Raw genomic sequence first — 15,469 nt, 5'->3', positions numbered from 1 at the left:
AACTTAGTCCTCTGCATGAAATATTAACACATGCAATTAAAAACAAACTCAAACAATTAAATTGGACAAATGAAACCACAACAGCTTTCGAAAATGTTAAAAAACTTTTTGCTAAAAATACTTTACTTACACATTTCGACAAAAATGGTACTTTATCATTAGCAGTAGATGCATCAAATGTTGCTATTGGAGCAGTTCTTCAACAAACTAGCAATAATATACTAGAACCCTTAGCTTATTTTTCAAGAAAACTAACTACAACAGAAACTAAATATTCAACATTTGATCGTGAACTTTTGGCAATTTATAATTCAATTAAACATTTTAAACATTTTCTTGAAGGTAGAACTTTTACAATTTATACTGATCATAAACCTTTAATTCATGTTCTAAATTCTAAAGTAGATAGATCTCCTCGTCAACTACGTCATCTTGAATATATTGCTCAATTTACAAATGATATTCAATATATACGTGGAAAAGACAACATAGTTGCCGACACACTTTCCCGTATTCCAGAAATAAATGCAATTTCAACTCAAGATATAAATTTAGAAACTTTATATAAAGAACAGCAAACTGATACATTTTTACAAAAAACCATTTCTGATCCAAATTCTAAAATAATTTAAAAGAAATTCATATTCCAATTATTAATTTAAACATATGGTGTGATGTTTCTCTACAACCTTTTCGACCTTATGTTCCACATTCTATGAGAAGAATTATATTTGACAAAATTCACTCATTATCTCATCCAAGTATAAGAACAACTAGAAAATTAATTCAAAATAAATATTATTGGCCTAACATGCGTAAAGAGATTAACGATTGGACTTCATCTTGCATCAATTGTCAAAAATCCAAAATTTCAAGACATACTAAATCTCCTATCCAAAAAATTCAAATACCATCAGACCGTTTTGAACATATTCATATGGATATTGTTGGACCTCTTCCAGTTTCAAATGGAAATTGTTATATTTTAACAATTATTGACAGATTTTCACGTTGGCCTGAAGCTTATCCACTTAAAGATATTTCAACAAATACTATAGTAAAAACTTTTATTCAAAATTATATACCACGATTTGGTATACCATTGAATATTACAGTAGATCAAGGTTCACAATTCACCTCAAAATTTTTTACGGAATTAACTAAACTTTTAGGTTCTCATAAAATTCATACATCTCCTTACCATCCCCAAGCAAATGGCATGATAGAGAGATTTCATCGAACTTTAAAAGCAGCAATTATAGCATCAAACGACTCGGTTCATTGGTCTGACATTTTACCATTCATTCTACTTGGTTTACGAACTTCTATTAAAGAAGATTTAAAATGTTCATCTGCTGAACTTGTTTATGGCCAAACACTTAGAATACCTGGTGAATTAATTATTTCAAATAGTAATAAAGAACATGATTTTTCTAATGACGCTCTTCATAAAATAAGAGAATATTTTTCGCTTGTTCGTTCTAAAGTGTTTCATCATAATAAAGAAAATTTTTTCGTTCCTAAACAATTAGAAAATTGTGAGTATGTTTTTGTTAAAGTTCTTCGTAAATCTAATTTAGAATCACCTTATGAAGGACCTTTTAAAGTTATCTCTAAGAAGAATAAAACATTTACAATTCAATACAAAAATACTATTAAAAATATTTCAATTGATTTACTTAAACCAGCAAACATACTTATTAACACTAATTTAAATACAAATACATCAAACAACAAAAAACAAAAAAAGGTTACTTTTAATATTAATTAATAATTTGTTTGTTTCAAATTTTCTTGGAGGGGGAGTAAATATAGTGTTAACTACTTTGTACTCTTTACTTTAATTTTTAAAATAATTTTAATTGAGTTTTCGTGTTAACTTAAAATTTTGAATAACTTCAAAAAAAGAAAATTCTAATTAGTTAGAAAATATCTAAACTCAAAAATAAACAAAAATAAATTTTTAAAAATAAAATAAATATTTGGTTTATTACCAAATATAATCACCATGTAGGAAAATTAACATAAGGTAACCCTGGCATGTGTTTGTATGACATGTGTATCAAATGGAAGGTATTAAAGAGTATTTTAAGAGGGAGTGGGCCATAGTTCTATAGGTGGACGCCATTTAGGGATATCGCCATAAAGGTAGACCAGGGCTGACTCTAGAATTTATTTGTAAGATATGGGTATCAAATGAAAGGTGTTAATGAGTATTTTAAAAGGGCGTGGGATTAGTTCTATAGGTGGACGCCTTTTCGAGATATCGCCATAAAGGTGGACCAGGGGTGACTCTATAATGTGTTTGTACGAAATGGGTATTAAGTTAAAGGTATTAATGAGGGTTTTAAAAGGGAGTGGTGGTAGTTGTATATGGGAAGGCGTTTTCGATTTATCGACCAAAATGTGGACCAGGGTGACTCAGAACATCATCTGTCGGGTACCGATAATTTATTTATATGTGTAATACCACGAATAGTATTCCTGCCCAGATTCCAAGGGATTTTGATTTCGCCCTGCAGAAATTTTTCATTTTCTTCTACTTAATATGGTAGGTGTCACACCCACTTTACAAAGTTTTTTTCTAAAGTTATATTTTGCGTCAATAAGCCAATCGAATTACCACGTGTCATCCCTTTTTTCGTATTTGATATAAAATTATGGCATTTTTTCATTTTTCGTAATTTTCGATATCGAAAAAGTGGGCGTGGTCATAGTCGGATTTCGGCCATTTTTTATAACAATACAAAGTGAGTTTAGATAAGTACGTGTACTTAGTTTAGTAAAGATATATCGATTTTTGCTCAAGTTATCGTGTTAACGGTCGAGCGGAAGGACAAACGGTTGACTGTGTACAAAAACTGGGCGTGGCTTCAACCGATTTCCCCCTTTTCCACAGAAAACAATTATCGTCCTAGAATCTAAGCCCCTACCAAATTTCACAAGGATTGGTAAATTTTTGTTCGACTTATGGCATTAAAAGTATCCTAGACAAATTAAATGAAAAAGGGCGGAGCCACGCCCATTTTGAAATTTTCTTTTATTTTTGTATTTTGTTGCACCATATGATTACTGGAGTTGAATGTTGACATAATTTACTTATATACTGTAAAGATATTAAATTTTTTGTTAAAATTTGACTTACAATTTTTTTTTTTAAGTCGTTCTCCGATTTTGCTAATTTTTTTTAAGCATACATATAGTAATAGGAGTAACGTTCCTGCCAAATTTCATCATGATATCTTCAACGACTGCCAAATTACAGCTAGCAAAACTTTTAAATTACCATTTTTTAAAAGTGGGCGGTGTCACGCCCATTGTCCAAAATTTTACTAATTTTCTATTCTGCGTCATAAGTTCAACTCAGCTACCAAGCTTCATCGCTTTATCCGTCTTTGGTAATGAATTATCGCACTTTTTCGGTTTTTCGAAATTTTCGATATCGAAAAAGTGGGCGTGGTTATAGTCCGATATCGTTCATTTTAAATAGCGATCTGTAATGAGTGCCCAGGAACCTACATACCATATTTCATCAAGATACCGCAAAATTTACTCAAGTTATCGTGTTAACGGACGGACGGACGGACATGTCCCAATCAAAATTTTTTTCGATAATGATTATTCTGATATATGGAAGTCTATATCTATCTTAATTCCTTTATACCTGTACAACCAATCGTTATCCAATCAAAGTTAATATACTCTGTGAGCTCTGCTCAACTGAATATAAAATGAAAATCGATTTGTTTGTTGTTAGGAGCCAAACGGAGCTAAATTTGTTGTGTGTCATAAGAGATCAAACCTATCTAATACTTTCTCTTCATTTCATTGCAGTTCGCCCCCAGGAAAGCTTCAACTTCATACCAAGCAACCCGTTCAGTTTCTTCTCACCTTCACTTTGGGCTCTCTCAAGACCACCGAAGCCAGCGTCTACTAAAAAACCACCAAAAAAATATACACCAACACCAGGTGCAGCAACAACGACACCGGCTAAGATAAAGAAAAGTAGTAATCGAAAAAACAAAGTAACTACAACTACAACAACAACACCAAAAACAAAACCAACAACATCAAAACCGACAACAACAAGGACAACGCCAATAATACCTAAACACACATCATCAACAACAACAACACAAACACCCAACAAGGTAACCACTGAGGGTCCATTCCGTATTGCTTTGCCAACTTTTAATTTTTTTGGCGCTCAAGCGCCGAAATCAGCTGAATCCGGAAGTGAGAAAGATAAACGTAATACGGCAGTACAAAATCTACGCAGCCAATATGATTGTCCACGCGAAAATGAGGTACGTTTTCAACTTTTTCCCAAAATATGTAAAACTGATGGAGATTGCACCGTTTGGAATCGTAATGAGCTATGCTGTGAAATATTTGGTGCCAAAAGTTGCGTTTCTGGTGTGATCAAACCACTCGAAGAGACATCACACTCACGTGAGTAGTAACAAGAAAACGTATATAATTTTCAGCTTATCTGCAATTATTAAATTCTATTTGATTTCAGCTATTTTGGGATTGATACCACGAAAATGTCCGACGCGCCCATTAGCCGAGCTGTGGTGGCAAGTTGAGCAGTGTGAAACGGACTCGGATTGTTGGCCTCGAGTTTGCTGTCCGGATGGAAATAAACGTTACTGTAGAACTTCTCAACCAGAATTGGAGACCGTGCCAGTGCCGGTTAAACGTTCCTTCAATTATCGTGAGTCTTATGTTTCGCTAGTAAAATAATACACAAGGTGCCGTAAAAAAAAGCACACCAGTTTCTTCCGTTGGATCCGAATCAGATTAGACACTTGAAGTCTACGCTAGCCCATCGTTAAGAATGATACTCTTTAAGAAGACAGGCATACTCCTTGGGCTTAGAGTATGGAATGATTGGGTTGCATAAGTTAAATAGACCATTTAAAGTGGCCATAAGACCAATTGATATTATGGCCATTTGAGGTGATCATAACTTCAATTGATTTTTTGGGTGTTACCCCACCAAGTTAAATTATACATATTTGGATTCTAGTGCAGTATTATTTCTCACGGGCGCTGTGTAAAGTGTCCCTTGGCTCTTGGAACATAATTTGAGCCTCGTAACTCCAAGAACACGCGTATTTTTGGTGCAGATAACTCCCACTTCACTCACCCTTAAATGATGTGTAAGGGATGCATATTGCACATAAATAAGCCGAAGCTGGTAAGCCGAGAGTCAATATCTTGGATGTTTATCGCATCACCGGGGGGTTAAACAGTTTTCCCGATGATATTTATGCCGAAGTGTTTGTTGTACGTAAGTTTCGAGTAAGCCATCAGCTGCTGGCTTTCAAGCTTTTTAGTAGTACTTGCAATACCTGGAGCATTTAAATGGACCTATACCCACGGAAGAGTTTCGTCTTTACCACCGTTTCATGATTTTGGAAAGACCACTTAAGAACTCACCTAGCTAAAAGAAAGTGCCTTGTTATAAGTACCCCACAAGACTTTTGTGAATTACCGCCGGACCCCATTATAATCCCTAGTTCTCTCCGCCTCGCTTCATCTGGATCTGTCTTGCATTCTTCTTATTGTAGCGATAGACACTGCCTAAAGGTTTTGGGGAGTATTATCGACAATGATGGTCCTTTGCCGCATATAAAAAAATAAATCAAATACAAGGTGCGATACCTCCGAAGGGACTTAGATCGAGTTTCTATTCTAATATGCAACGTGCTCCTTTTAATTTTTTCTACGAATTGGTGAAATGAGACCTGTATGTTTTACGCCGACTCCGAACTGCATCTGCAAGGCAAATGAATTTTCACTGAGGAGCTTTTCATAGCAGAAATGCACTGGAGTGTTTTTAAAATCACTGCCAAAGGGCGACCCCGCTTAGGAAACATTTTTTTCTAATTGAAAAAACTTGTTTCTAAATTTTTTGATGCTGCTTATCCCGGGACTTGAAATCAGAATCTTCTGTGTTTTAGCCGGAGTACGCTACCACCGCACCACGATCACCGCCGTTCCGAAAATTAGCGTCATAAAGGTATTAGCCCGACCATATCGGGAACTATATGATGTGGCCATATCAAGCATTCTGGGTCTGGTGGATTTTAGCCACCTCCTATGACAGGCATGCCCACCGCGGGAATGTCTTAAGCTTCCTAGCTCGGCCGAAGTGAGAAGGTGGGTGATTGATAATAGCAAGTGGCGCCACCGATACATGATGAGTCATGTAAGGCGAGGTCGGTCAGTCCCAGTTTGCTGAGATTATACTGAAGAAATACTTTAATCTGTTTTTTTATTAACACACAGACTCTTGGTCGTCCTGCACCAACAGATTGTATCCATCCCCGACTGGGATTAAGGGGTTCACAAGCGCAATTCACATCTTCCGCAATACAATTGTCAACCTCACCCACGCGGGACGGATCCTGTTACAAATATGAAAGTATCATACACATATTTAGCAGGTGAAGCTCTGGCGACCCCAAGTTCCTCATGGTCATATTAAATGGTTCCCGAGATGGTCGGGCTAGTTTATTGGTGCTCTTTACCGGAACGTACCGTATCTATATCGGGGAAAGAGCCATTAACATCGATAACCCTCCCCAAAATCTGGTACAATTGCGGCTGCATGCTCACCACAATGTAGATCCTGATCAAACGTCACACCCAAGATTTTGGGGTGTAAGACAGTTGGTAGCGTAGTGCCATTGACGTTCAAAATGGTCGACATCTGGGACGTCCATGTTATAAATAAGGTCGCCGATGATTTAGTCGGTGATAATGTCAGGTTTCGCGAGGCGAAAGAACTGAAGAGATTAGGTAGGTAGCTGTTTATTTTGTTGCAAAGCTCATCGATCTGTGGGCCTGTGGCCATTATTCTGCAGTCATCGGCGTAGGAAACGATAGTGACTCCTTCTGGTGGCGAAGGTAGCTTTGATATTTAGAAATTAATCAAAAGTGGGGATAGGACACCACCCTGTGGCACTCCTTGTTTAATTCTTCTTGGTTTGGATGTTGCGTTCCGAAATTGCACCGTTGCCTGCCGACCACCCAGATAATTTGCGGTCCACCTTTTAAGACTTGAGGGAAGGGTAGATCCTTCCAGGTCTTGCAGTAACTTGCCATGGTTGACCGTATCAAAAGCTTTTGATAGGTCTAGCGCTACGAGTACTGTTCTATGCTGGGGGTTTTGATTTAAACCGCAATTTATCTGGGTGCTAATGGCATTTAGCGCGGTGGTTGTGCTATGTAGTTCTCTAAGGCCATGCTGATGATAGGCTAGTAGCAAATTTGCTTTAAATTAGGGAGGTATCGAGTATGTGGCCAAAGTATCGAGGTATCGATGACTTGAGTCAAATGAGACCTCCTGTATTTTTGCCCAGGTCTGAAGCCACACTGATAAGGTCCAATCATTTCGTTGACTTTGGCGTCCAGTCTTTCTCGTCAAGAAAATTAGATTTCAATAAAATTTTATTTTACGTTCACCATAATCCAATGGTTTTATAAAATGGCATCTCACGAACGTTCGCAAGTCCCTCGTAAAGCTCGTAAGCCGTGTAAGCCTAGCAAACTCATTTGAAAAGTCGTTTCCTTTGCAAGGTTTTCATGGTAATGAGGCAATCGCGAGTTTGATAGTGCAAATATCTCAGTGTAATTATCGTAACAGTTAAAAAATTTATAATAAAAAACACTTTTTAATAATTATTATTTTTTTATACTCAGTTGAGCAGAGCTCACAGAGTATATTAAGTTTGATTGGATAACGGTTGGTTGTACATATATAAAGGAATCGAGATAGATATAGACTTCCATATATCAAAATAATCAGGATCGAAAAAAAATTTGATTGAGCCATGTCCGTCCGTCCGTCCGTCCGTCCGTCCGTCCGTCCGTTAACACGATAACTTGAGTAAATTTTGAGGTATCTTGATGAAATTTGGTACGTAGGTTCCCGAGCACTCATCTCAGATCGCTATTTAAAATGAACGATATCGGACTATAACCACGCCCACTTTTTCGATATCGAAAATTTCGAAAAACCGAAAAAATGCGATAATTCATTGCCAAAGGCGGTTAAAGCGATGAAACTTGGTAGATGGGTTGACGTGATGACGCAGAATAGAAAACTAGTAAGATTTTGGACAATGGGCGTGGCACCGCCCACTTTTACAAGAAGGTAATTTAAAAGTTTTGCAAGCTGTAATTTGGCAGTCGTTGAAGATATCATGATGAAATTTGGCAGGAACGTTACTACTATTACTATATATGTGCTAAATAAAAATTAGCAAAATTGGATGAAGAACACGCCCACTTTTTAAAAAAATTTTTTTTTAAATTCAAATTTTAACAAAAAAGTTAATATCTTTACTGTATATAAGTAAATTAAGTCAAAATTCAACTCCAGTAATGATATGATGCAACAAAATCCAAAAATAAAAGAAAATTTCAAAATGGGCGTGGCTCCGCCCATTTTCATTTAGTTTGTCTAGAATACTTTTAATGCCATAAGTCGAACAAAAATTTACCAATCCTTCTCAAATTTGGTAGGAGCATAGATTCTGTGACGGTAACTGTTGTCTGTGAAAATGGGCGAAATCGGTGGAAGCCACGCCCAGTTTTTATACACAGTCCACCGTCTGTCCTTCCGCTCGGCCGTTAACACAATAACTTGAGCAAAAACCGATATATCTTTACTAAACTTAGCCCACGTACTTATCTGAACTCACTTTATCTTGGTATAAAAAATGGCCGAAATCCGACCATAACCACGCCCACTTTATCGATATCGAAAATTACGAAAAATGAAAAAAATGCCATAATTCTATACCAACTACGAAAAAAGGGATGAAACATGGTAACTGGATTGGTTTATTGACGCAAAATATAACTTTGGAAAAAACTTTGTAAAATGGGTGTGACACCTACCATATTAAGTAGAAGAAAATGAAAAAGTTCTACAAGGCGAAATCAACAGCCCTTGGAATCTTGGCAGGAATACTGTTAAAGGTATTGCATATATAAATAAATTAGCAGTACCCGACAGATGATTTTCTGTATCACCTGGTCCACATTTTGGTCGATATCGCGAGAACGCCTTCACATATACATCTAAGGGCCACTCGCTTTTAAAACCCTCATTAATACTTTTAATTTGATATCCATATCGTACAAACACATTCTAGAATCACCCTGGCCCACCCTAATGGCGATATCTCGAAAAGGCGTCCACCTATAGACCTAATGCCCACTCCCTCTTAAAATGCTCAGTAACACCTTTCGTTTGATACCCATATCGTACAAACATTCTAGAGTCACCCCTGGCCCACCCTAATGGCGATATCTCGAAAAGGCGACCACCTATATACCTAATGTCAACTCCCTCTTAAAATGCTCAGTAGCACCTTTCGTTTGATACCCATATCGTACAAACATTCTAGAGTCACCCCTGGCCCACCCTAATGGCGATATCTCGAAAAGGCGTCCACCTATAGACCTAATGCCCACTCCCTCTTAAAATGCTCAGTAACACCTTTCGTATGATACCCATATCGTACAAACATTCTAGAGTCACCCCTGGCCCACCCTAATGGCGATATCTCGAAAAGGCGTGCACATATAGACCTAATGCCCACTCCCTCTTAAAATGCTCAGTAACACCTTTCGTTTGATATCCATATCGTACAAACATTGTAGAGTCACCCTTGGTCCACCTTTATGGCGATATCTCGAAAAGGCGTCCACCTATAGAACTAAGGATTACTCCCTTTTAAAATACTCATTACCACCTTTCATTTGATACCCATATCGTACAAACACATTCTAGAGTCACCCTGGCCCACCCTAATGGCGATATCTCGAAAAGGCGTCCACCTATAGGCCTAATGCCCACTCCCTCTTAAAATGCTCAGTAACACCTTTCGTTTGATACCCATATCGTACAAACATTCTAGAGTCACCCCTGGCCCACCCTAATGGCGATATCTCGAAAAGGCGTCCACCTATAGACCTAATGCCCACTCCCTCTTAAAATGCTCAGTAACACCTTTCGTTTGATATCCATATCGTACAAACATTCTAGAGTCACCCTTGGTCCACGTTTATGGCGATATCTCGAAAAGGCGTCCACCTATAGAACTAAGGATTACTCCCTTTTAAAATACTCATTACCACCTTTCATTTGATACCCATATCGTACAAAAACATTCTAGAGTCACCCCTTTCCCACCCTAATGGCGATATCTCGAAAAGGCGTCCACCTATAGACCTAATGCCCACTCCCTCTTAAAATGCTCAGTAACACCTTTCGTTTGATACCCATATCGTACAAACATTCTAGAGTCACCCCTGGCTCACCCTAATGGCGATATCTCGAAAAGGCGTCCACCTATAGACCTAATGCCCACTCCATCTTAAAATGATCAGTAACACCTTTCGTTTGATACCCATATCGTACAAACACATTCTAGAGTCACCCCTGGCCCACCCTAATGACGATACCTCGAAAAGGCGTCCACCTATAGACCTCATGCCCACTTCCTCTTAAAATGCTCAGTAGCACCTTTCGTTTGATACCCATATCGTACAAACATTCTAGAGTCACCATTGGTCCACCTTTATGGCGATATCTCGAAAAGGCGTCCACCTATAGAACTAAGGATTACTCCCTTTTAAAATACTCATTACCATCTTTCATTTGATACCCATATCATACAAACACATTCTAGAGTCACCCCTGGCCCACCCTAATGGCGACATTTCGAAAAGGCGTGCACCTATAGACCTAATGCCCACTCCCTCTTAAAATGCTCAGTAACACCTTTCATTTGATTCCCATATCGTACAACTAGAGACACCCCTGGTCCACCTTTATGGCGATATCTCGAAACGGCGTCCACCTATGGAACTAAGGATCACTGCTTTTCAAAATATTCATTAACAGCTTTCATTTGATACCCATATCGTACAAACATATTCTAGAGTCACCCCTGGTCCACCTTTATGGCGATTTCTCGAAAAGGCGTTCACCTATAGAACTAAAGCCCATTCCCTTTTAAAGTACTCATTATCACCTTTCATTTGATACCCATATCGTACACACACATTCTAGAGTCAGCCCTGGTCCACCTTTATGGCGATATCCCTAAATGGCGTCCATCCATAGAACTATGGCCTACTCTCTCTTAAAATACTTTTTAATACCTTCCATTTGATACACATGTCATACAACCACATTCCAGGGTTACCCTAGGTTCATTTTCCTACATGGTGATTTTCCTTATTTTGTCTCCATAGCTCTCAACTGAGTATGTAATGTTCGGTTACACCCGAACTTAGCCTTCCTTACTTGTTTTTTTTGGGTTTATCATTTCTTATTCTTACGTTTACTTCCAGTATCAGAATATCTTGAATGCACACCAGCACCGCCGCCTATATTCGATTTACATCCGAAAACATGCGAATCCACGTTGGATTGCTTCCCGAATGTTTGCTGCCAGGAGGCGGGTCTGCGTCATTGCCGCCCACCTAAAAAGTCTTTACTCACATGGATGGCAAATATTTTGAATGTTGATTTTGTTAAAAGGCTTGCACAAAATATTGTTATTAAGTGATTTCAAAATTTGCTTAATATTTCTTTTAAGTGTTTTGTTATTTATTTACCTTTGCTCAATACTTAACTATTAATTGGTATTTGTTTTTTTTACATATATTTTTAATGTTTTTAATCAAGTGATATGTATATACATACAAATAAACATATAGTGATTACAATGTAATATTTGTAATGTAATATGTATGGCTGATATTACAGTCTTTACATCGAAAGAAAAAAGCTGGTGAAATCAACCGAGTTACGGATGAATTCAAGATAAATCTCTGTAAATTTTTATCCATCGCAAATGGCTGTTGAGTGAACTTCGCACAAATTGTTGATTCTGAATTGACCGTTTCAATAGTCAGATTGAGAAAGAAATGTTCATCATACATAGTTCTGTCACCTTAACAGTTGTTACCGTCACTCCAAGACCAACTTGCAGAACGACAAGTTAATTTTACAACTCAGAGTAAACCTGAAATGAGCGGTTAAACTCGTACATTTTTGGAAATTTTTTTCAAATAACTCTGTGCTAAAAAATAACCTGCCGCTCTGCAAGTAGGCCTAAGAATAACAATTAGAACTGTTTGAATAACTGTAAAGGCTCTTGATATGACAGAGATTTCTATGATACCATCGTCATAAGAACAAACTAGTGAGTATGGTGAGTGTAAGCTTCTCTACATAATATTGACAGTTAGGTTAGGTTGAACTGGTCGGTAAATAAAGACCTCACATAGACTGAATGTGTCCATAGTGTTACCAGAATTTGTTTGACGACCAAACGGAAGAACCCCTATCACGTAACAGGACTTATGTTATAGAATAACTTCCTCCTCTTGGCAAATACTAGAAGTTTTCTAAGACCTAGCTTAATTGCTGCCTCGAGATCTGGCGACTCTGCCGCCCCTAATAACTGGAGCCTTGACCTGGCGAGCGCATGACACGAACACAGTTCGACAGTCATTCGCTGTTGAAACTACCAACGAATTCAGTTCTTTTAACAGAAAAAAGAGTTAAATTGACTGAAATCTATTATGTCTACAGAATATCGTTAACTTGAGAACAATATTTTCGTTTCTATTGAAATGACTAAACAAATTTGGTTTCTTAACAAAAACCTCGGTTATCTGAGAGAATGAAAAACCCGATTTGTTGAATTTAGTGCCGTAATTTCTTTCGGTGTATAACATTGATTTGAGTTGAAATGGAAACCGCATAAAAAAGTTACGTTAATTAATACTTGAACAAGTAATCACAGGCTTAGAGTCGGGCACACAGACTTCATCCGTTTGTGAAACCCAATATTTTTGCAAATTGAACTAATTTAACCAATTTTGAAACTTCATAGTAACATACAAAATAATTCGAGTTCCTTGCATAATACTTATTTTTAGAGCAGAGGATTTAGCAATAACATTCCTATACAAACATCTGATGGTCCTTACTGTATTCAGAATACGATTTATTATAATGTTGTTAGAATATTGGTAACTTCTCAAGTTTAAGCTAGCAATAAGCATACAATACATACAATATAAATGAAAATGACGGTAATTCCTATGCTTATGACTCAAGAAAGCCTGGACCGGTTTCGATGATTCGCAATAATTCCGTCTAGAAAAAGCGAATACATAAGAAAATTCTTGAAAAATTCCAAAACAAGATTACAAAGAAAATCTATTTCCCTTACTTTTGTATGTAGCGATTTTATGACGTCAGAAAAAGCAATTGTTATATAAAATTTTGGCAGTACGGGCCACGCCCCCAGGCAATGTCAATGTAATTTTGTTTAAATTTCGTATCTGTTTGGCCAAACTATTGATATTTGAGTATATATATATACTAGACTGGGTCGATTTATTAACTGATATCGCGCCATCGATTTTTCGATAGGATTTGGGCTCAGGAAAAAAAGTTCCACTGCGCATACCCAAAAAAATAATTTTCGAGCCTGCGAAAAAAAAAGGCGAAAGGATCAATTTTTCGACGAAAACACTCCCCAAAACCCAAAAAATATTTTTTTTTCAAAAAACTGTTATCGGCAACGTTTTTACAACAGTTTTTTGAAAAAAAAAAAATATTTTTTGGGTTTTCGATGGCGCGATATCGGTTAACTTTCGTCCATACAAATCGACCCAGGTTAATATATACTCTATTATTGAATTTTGGATAACTTTGGATTTTTGGTCGAGGTGCTCTTCCAATTTGCGTCGTGCTCCTTTTAATTTTTCCTATAAATTGGAGGGACGGGACCTTCATTTTTTACTCCGACTCCGGTATAAAGATTACAGATTTGAGCAAATCGTGGTGGGAGTGGTAGAGGGAGTGGCAGCGGGATGGGGTTGGGTGTATATACTCTACATTGTAATCTGTAGAATGTTGGAAAAGCGGGCAGTAACACGCCCCCACTAGAAAAAATAACATTAATAAGGCAAGCAAGAAAATATTTAGACAAATACCACTGGAAATACAAGCAGATTTAGTTTTGGCCACTGGAAGCATACTTGAAACGTTCAAAGCATGAGGAAACCGAATTGAAAGAATGACGTAAAAATTGGTCATCTCCAACCGAATCCTGTTTAAAATCTTAGCTACATCTCGCTCAGAAAGTGTCTTGAACTCAAACAGCTGACGAGCGGCGTCAATAGGGTATAGGGAAATCGTAAAACAGGTGGGGCACAATGAGAGTTGGCACAGCTGATAGAGACATAGATAAGGACATTGTGATTCAGGAAAAAACCTGGGTTGTTACTTGCTAGGCAGAATGGGATAAAATATTCTTACGAAGAATTTACGATTTTCAAGCTTAACTGTTAAAGTTGCACTTTTGAGTGTACATCATGCTTCATTTCCTTATGACATTCTGGATTACTCTGTTAAATCGGAATATGAATATGTCCTACGCTCATGCGTTCTTACCGGTACATGAACACTGAAAGCATTTGAATCATTTGTGCTTATATCATGTTCCTTCACCCGGGTAAATTTCTGTAGGGATGTTAACGACGACTTGGTAACCGAAGTAAAGAGCGTGCTCAAGCTATGGTGAAAACATTTCACCTCATTGTAGGAAAGCGAGAGAGATGACGACACCGATACTTCAATCCTTAACCACATACATCGACAAAGTGACCTCGAATCGTGTGATTTCTATAGACCGATGCTAGATAATTTGATTATTCATATCCAAACCGCTATTGTACAATATATTATAAGGGAGTACAAATAGAGGCGTTCCCCAGCGGGTTAGGGGGTCAGAAAATACCATATTCAAGGGGCTGTGTAGCGCAACTCTTCGGGTTGCCAGCGCAATATATAGCTTCTCCAAACCCAATTGTCAACCTCACCTATCCGCGGCGAATCCTGTTTCACTAACAAACGAGGCTCTGGCGACCCCAAGCTCCTCATGGAACTTGGGGGTGGGGAGGGATGGATGGCCCGAAGGTTTAATGTGGCCATATAAATCGTTCCCGAGATGGTCGGGCTAGCACTTTACTGGTGCTGTGTTACCGGAGCGTACCGTATCTGTATCCGGCAAAGGACCATCACATTGATAACACTCCCCAAAGCCTTCGGTGAGTAACCTTATCGCTAAAACAACAACAACTACAGTGGCGTATGCTTTGGTCTTCTCTAGACGACATGCACTGTATCCTCGTCAATGGAAGCTGATTGCAGCTAAGTCGCGAAAACTTTCAAAAATGGGCATTGTGGCAAAAACAAAGTTTAAAATAAATAAAAAACAAGTAAGGAAGGCTAAGTTCGGGTGTAACCGAACATTACATACTCAGTGGAGAGCTGTGGAGACAAAGTAAGGGAAATCACCATATTGTAAAAGGAACCTAGGGTAACCCTGGAATGTGTTTGTATGACATGTGTATC

General features: G+C 37.7%; 1 protein-coding gene across 11 annotated transcripts in view; it reads left to right on the top strand.

Annotated features, from left to right (window-relative positions):
* Positions 1-15,469, top strand: part of LOC137237244 (probable basic-leucine zipper transcription factor Q) — a 67,557-nt gene that overhangs the window by 43,510 nt on the left and 8,578 nt on the right. For 10 of the 11 annotated variants that reach the window (XM_067760658.1, XM_067760657.1, XM_067760651.1 and 7 more), the window contains 3 exons: positions 3,835-4,452; positions 4,523-4,717; positions 11,383-11,755. In XM_067760658.1, coding sequence (XP_067616759.1) covers positions 3,835-4,452; positions 4,523-4,717; positions 11,383-11,600 — 1,031 coding nt within the window. In that variant the 3' untranslated portion in view covers positions 11,601-11,755. Of the gene's footprint in view, positions 1-3,834; positions 4,453-4,522; positions 4,718-11,382; positions 11,756-15,469 lie in introns of those variants that run through there. The other variant, XR_010948876.1, reaches the window with a different exon arrangement.

The sequence above is a fragment of the Eurosta solidaginis genome, chromosome 1 (assembly GCF_040869045.1).
Source record: "Eurosta solidaginis isolate ZX-2024a chromosome 1, ASM4086904v1, whole genome shotgun sequence".
Lineage (NCBI taxonomy): Eukaryota > Metazoa > Arthropoda > Insecta > Diptera > Tephritidae > Eurosta > Eurosta solidaginis.
Note: the sequence above shows the minus strand (reverse complement) of the source record. Positions and strands in the feature narration are given on the sequence as shown.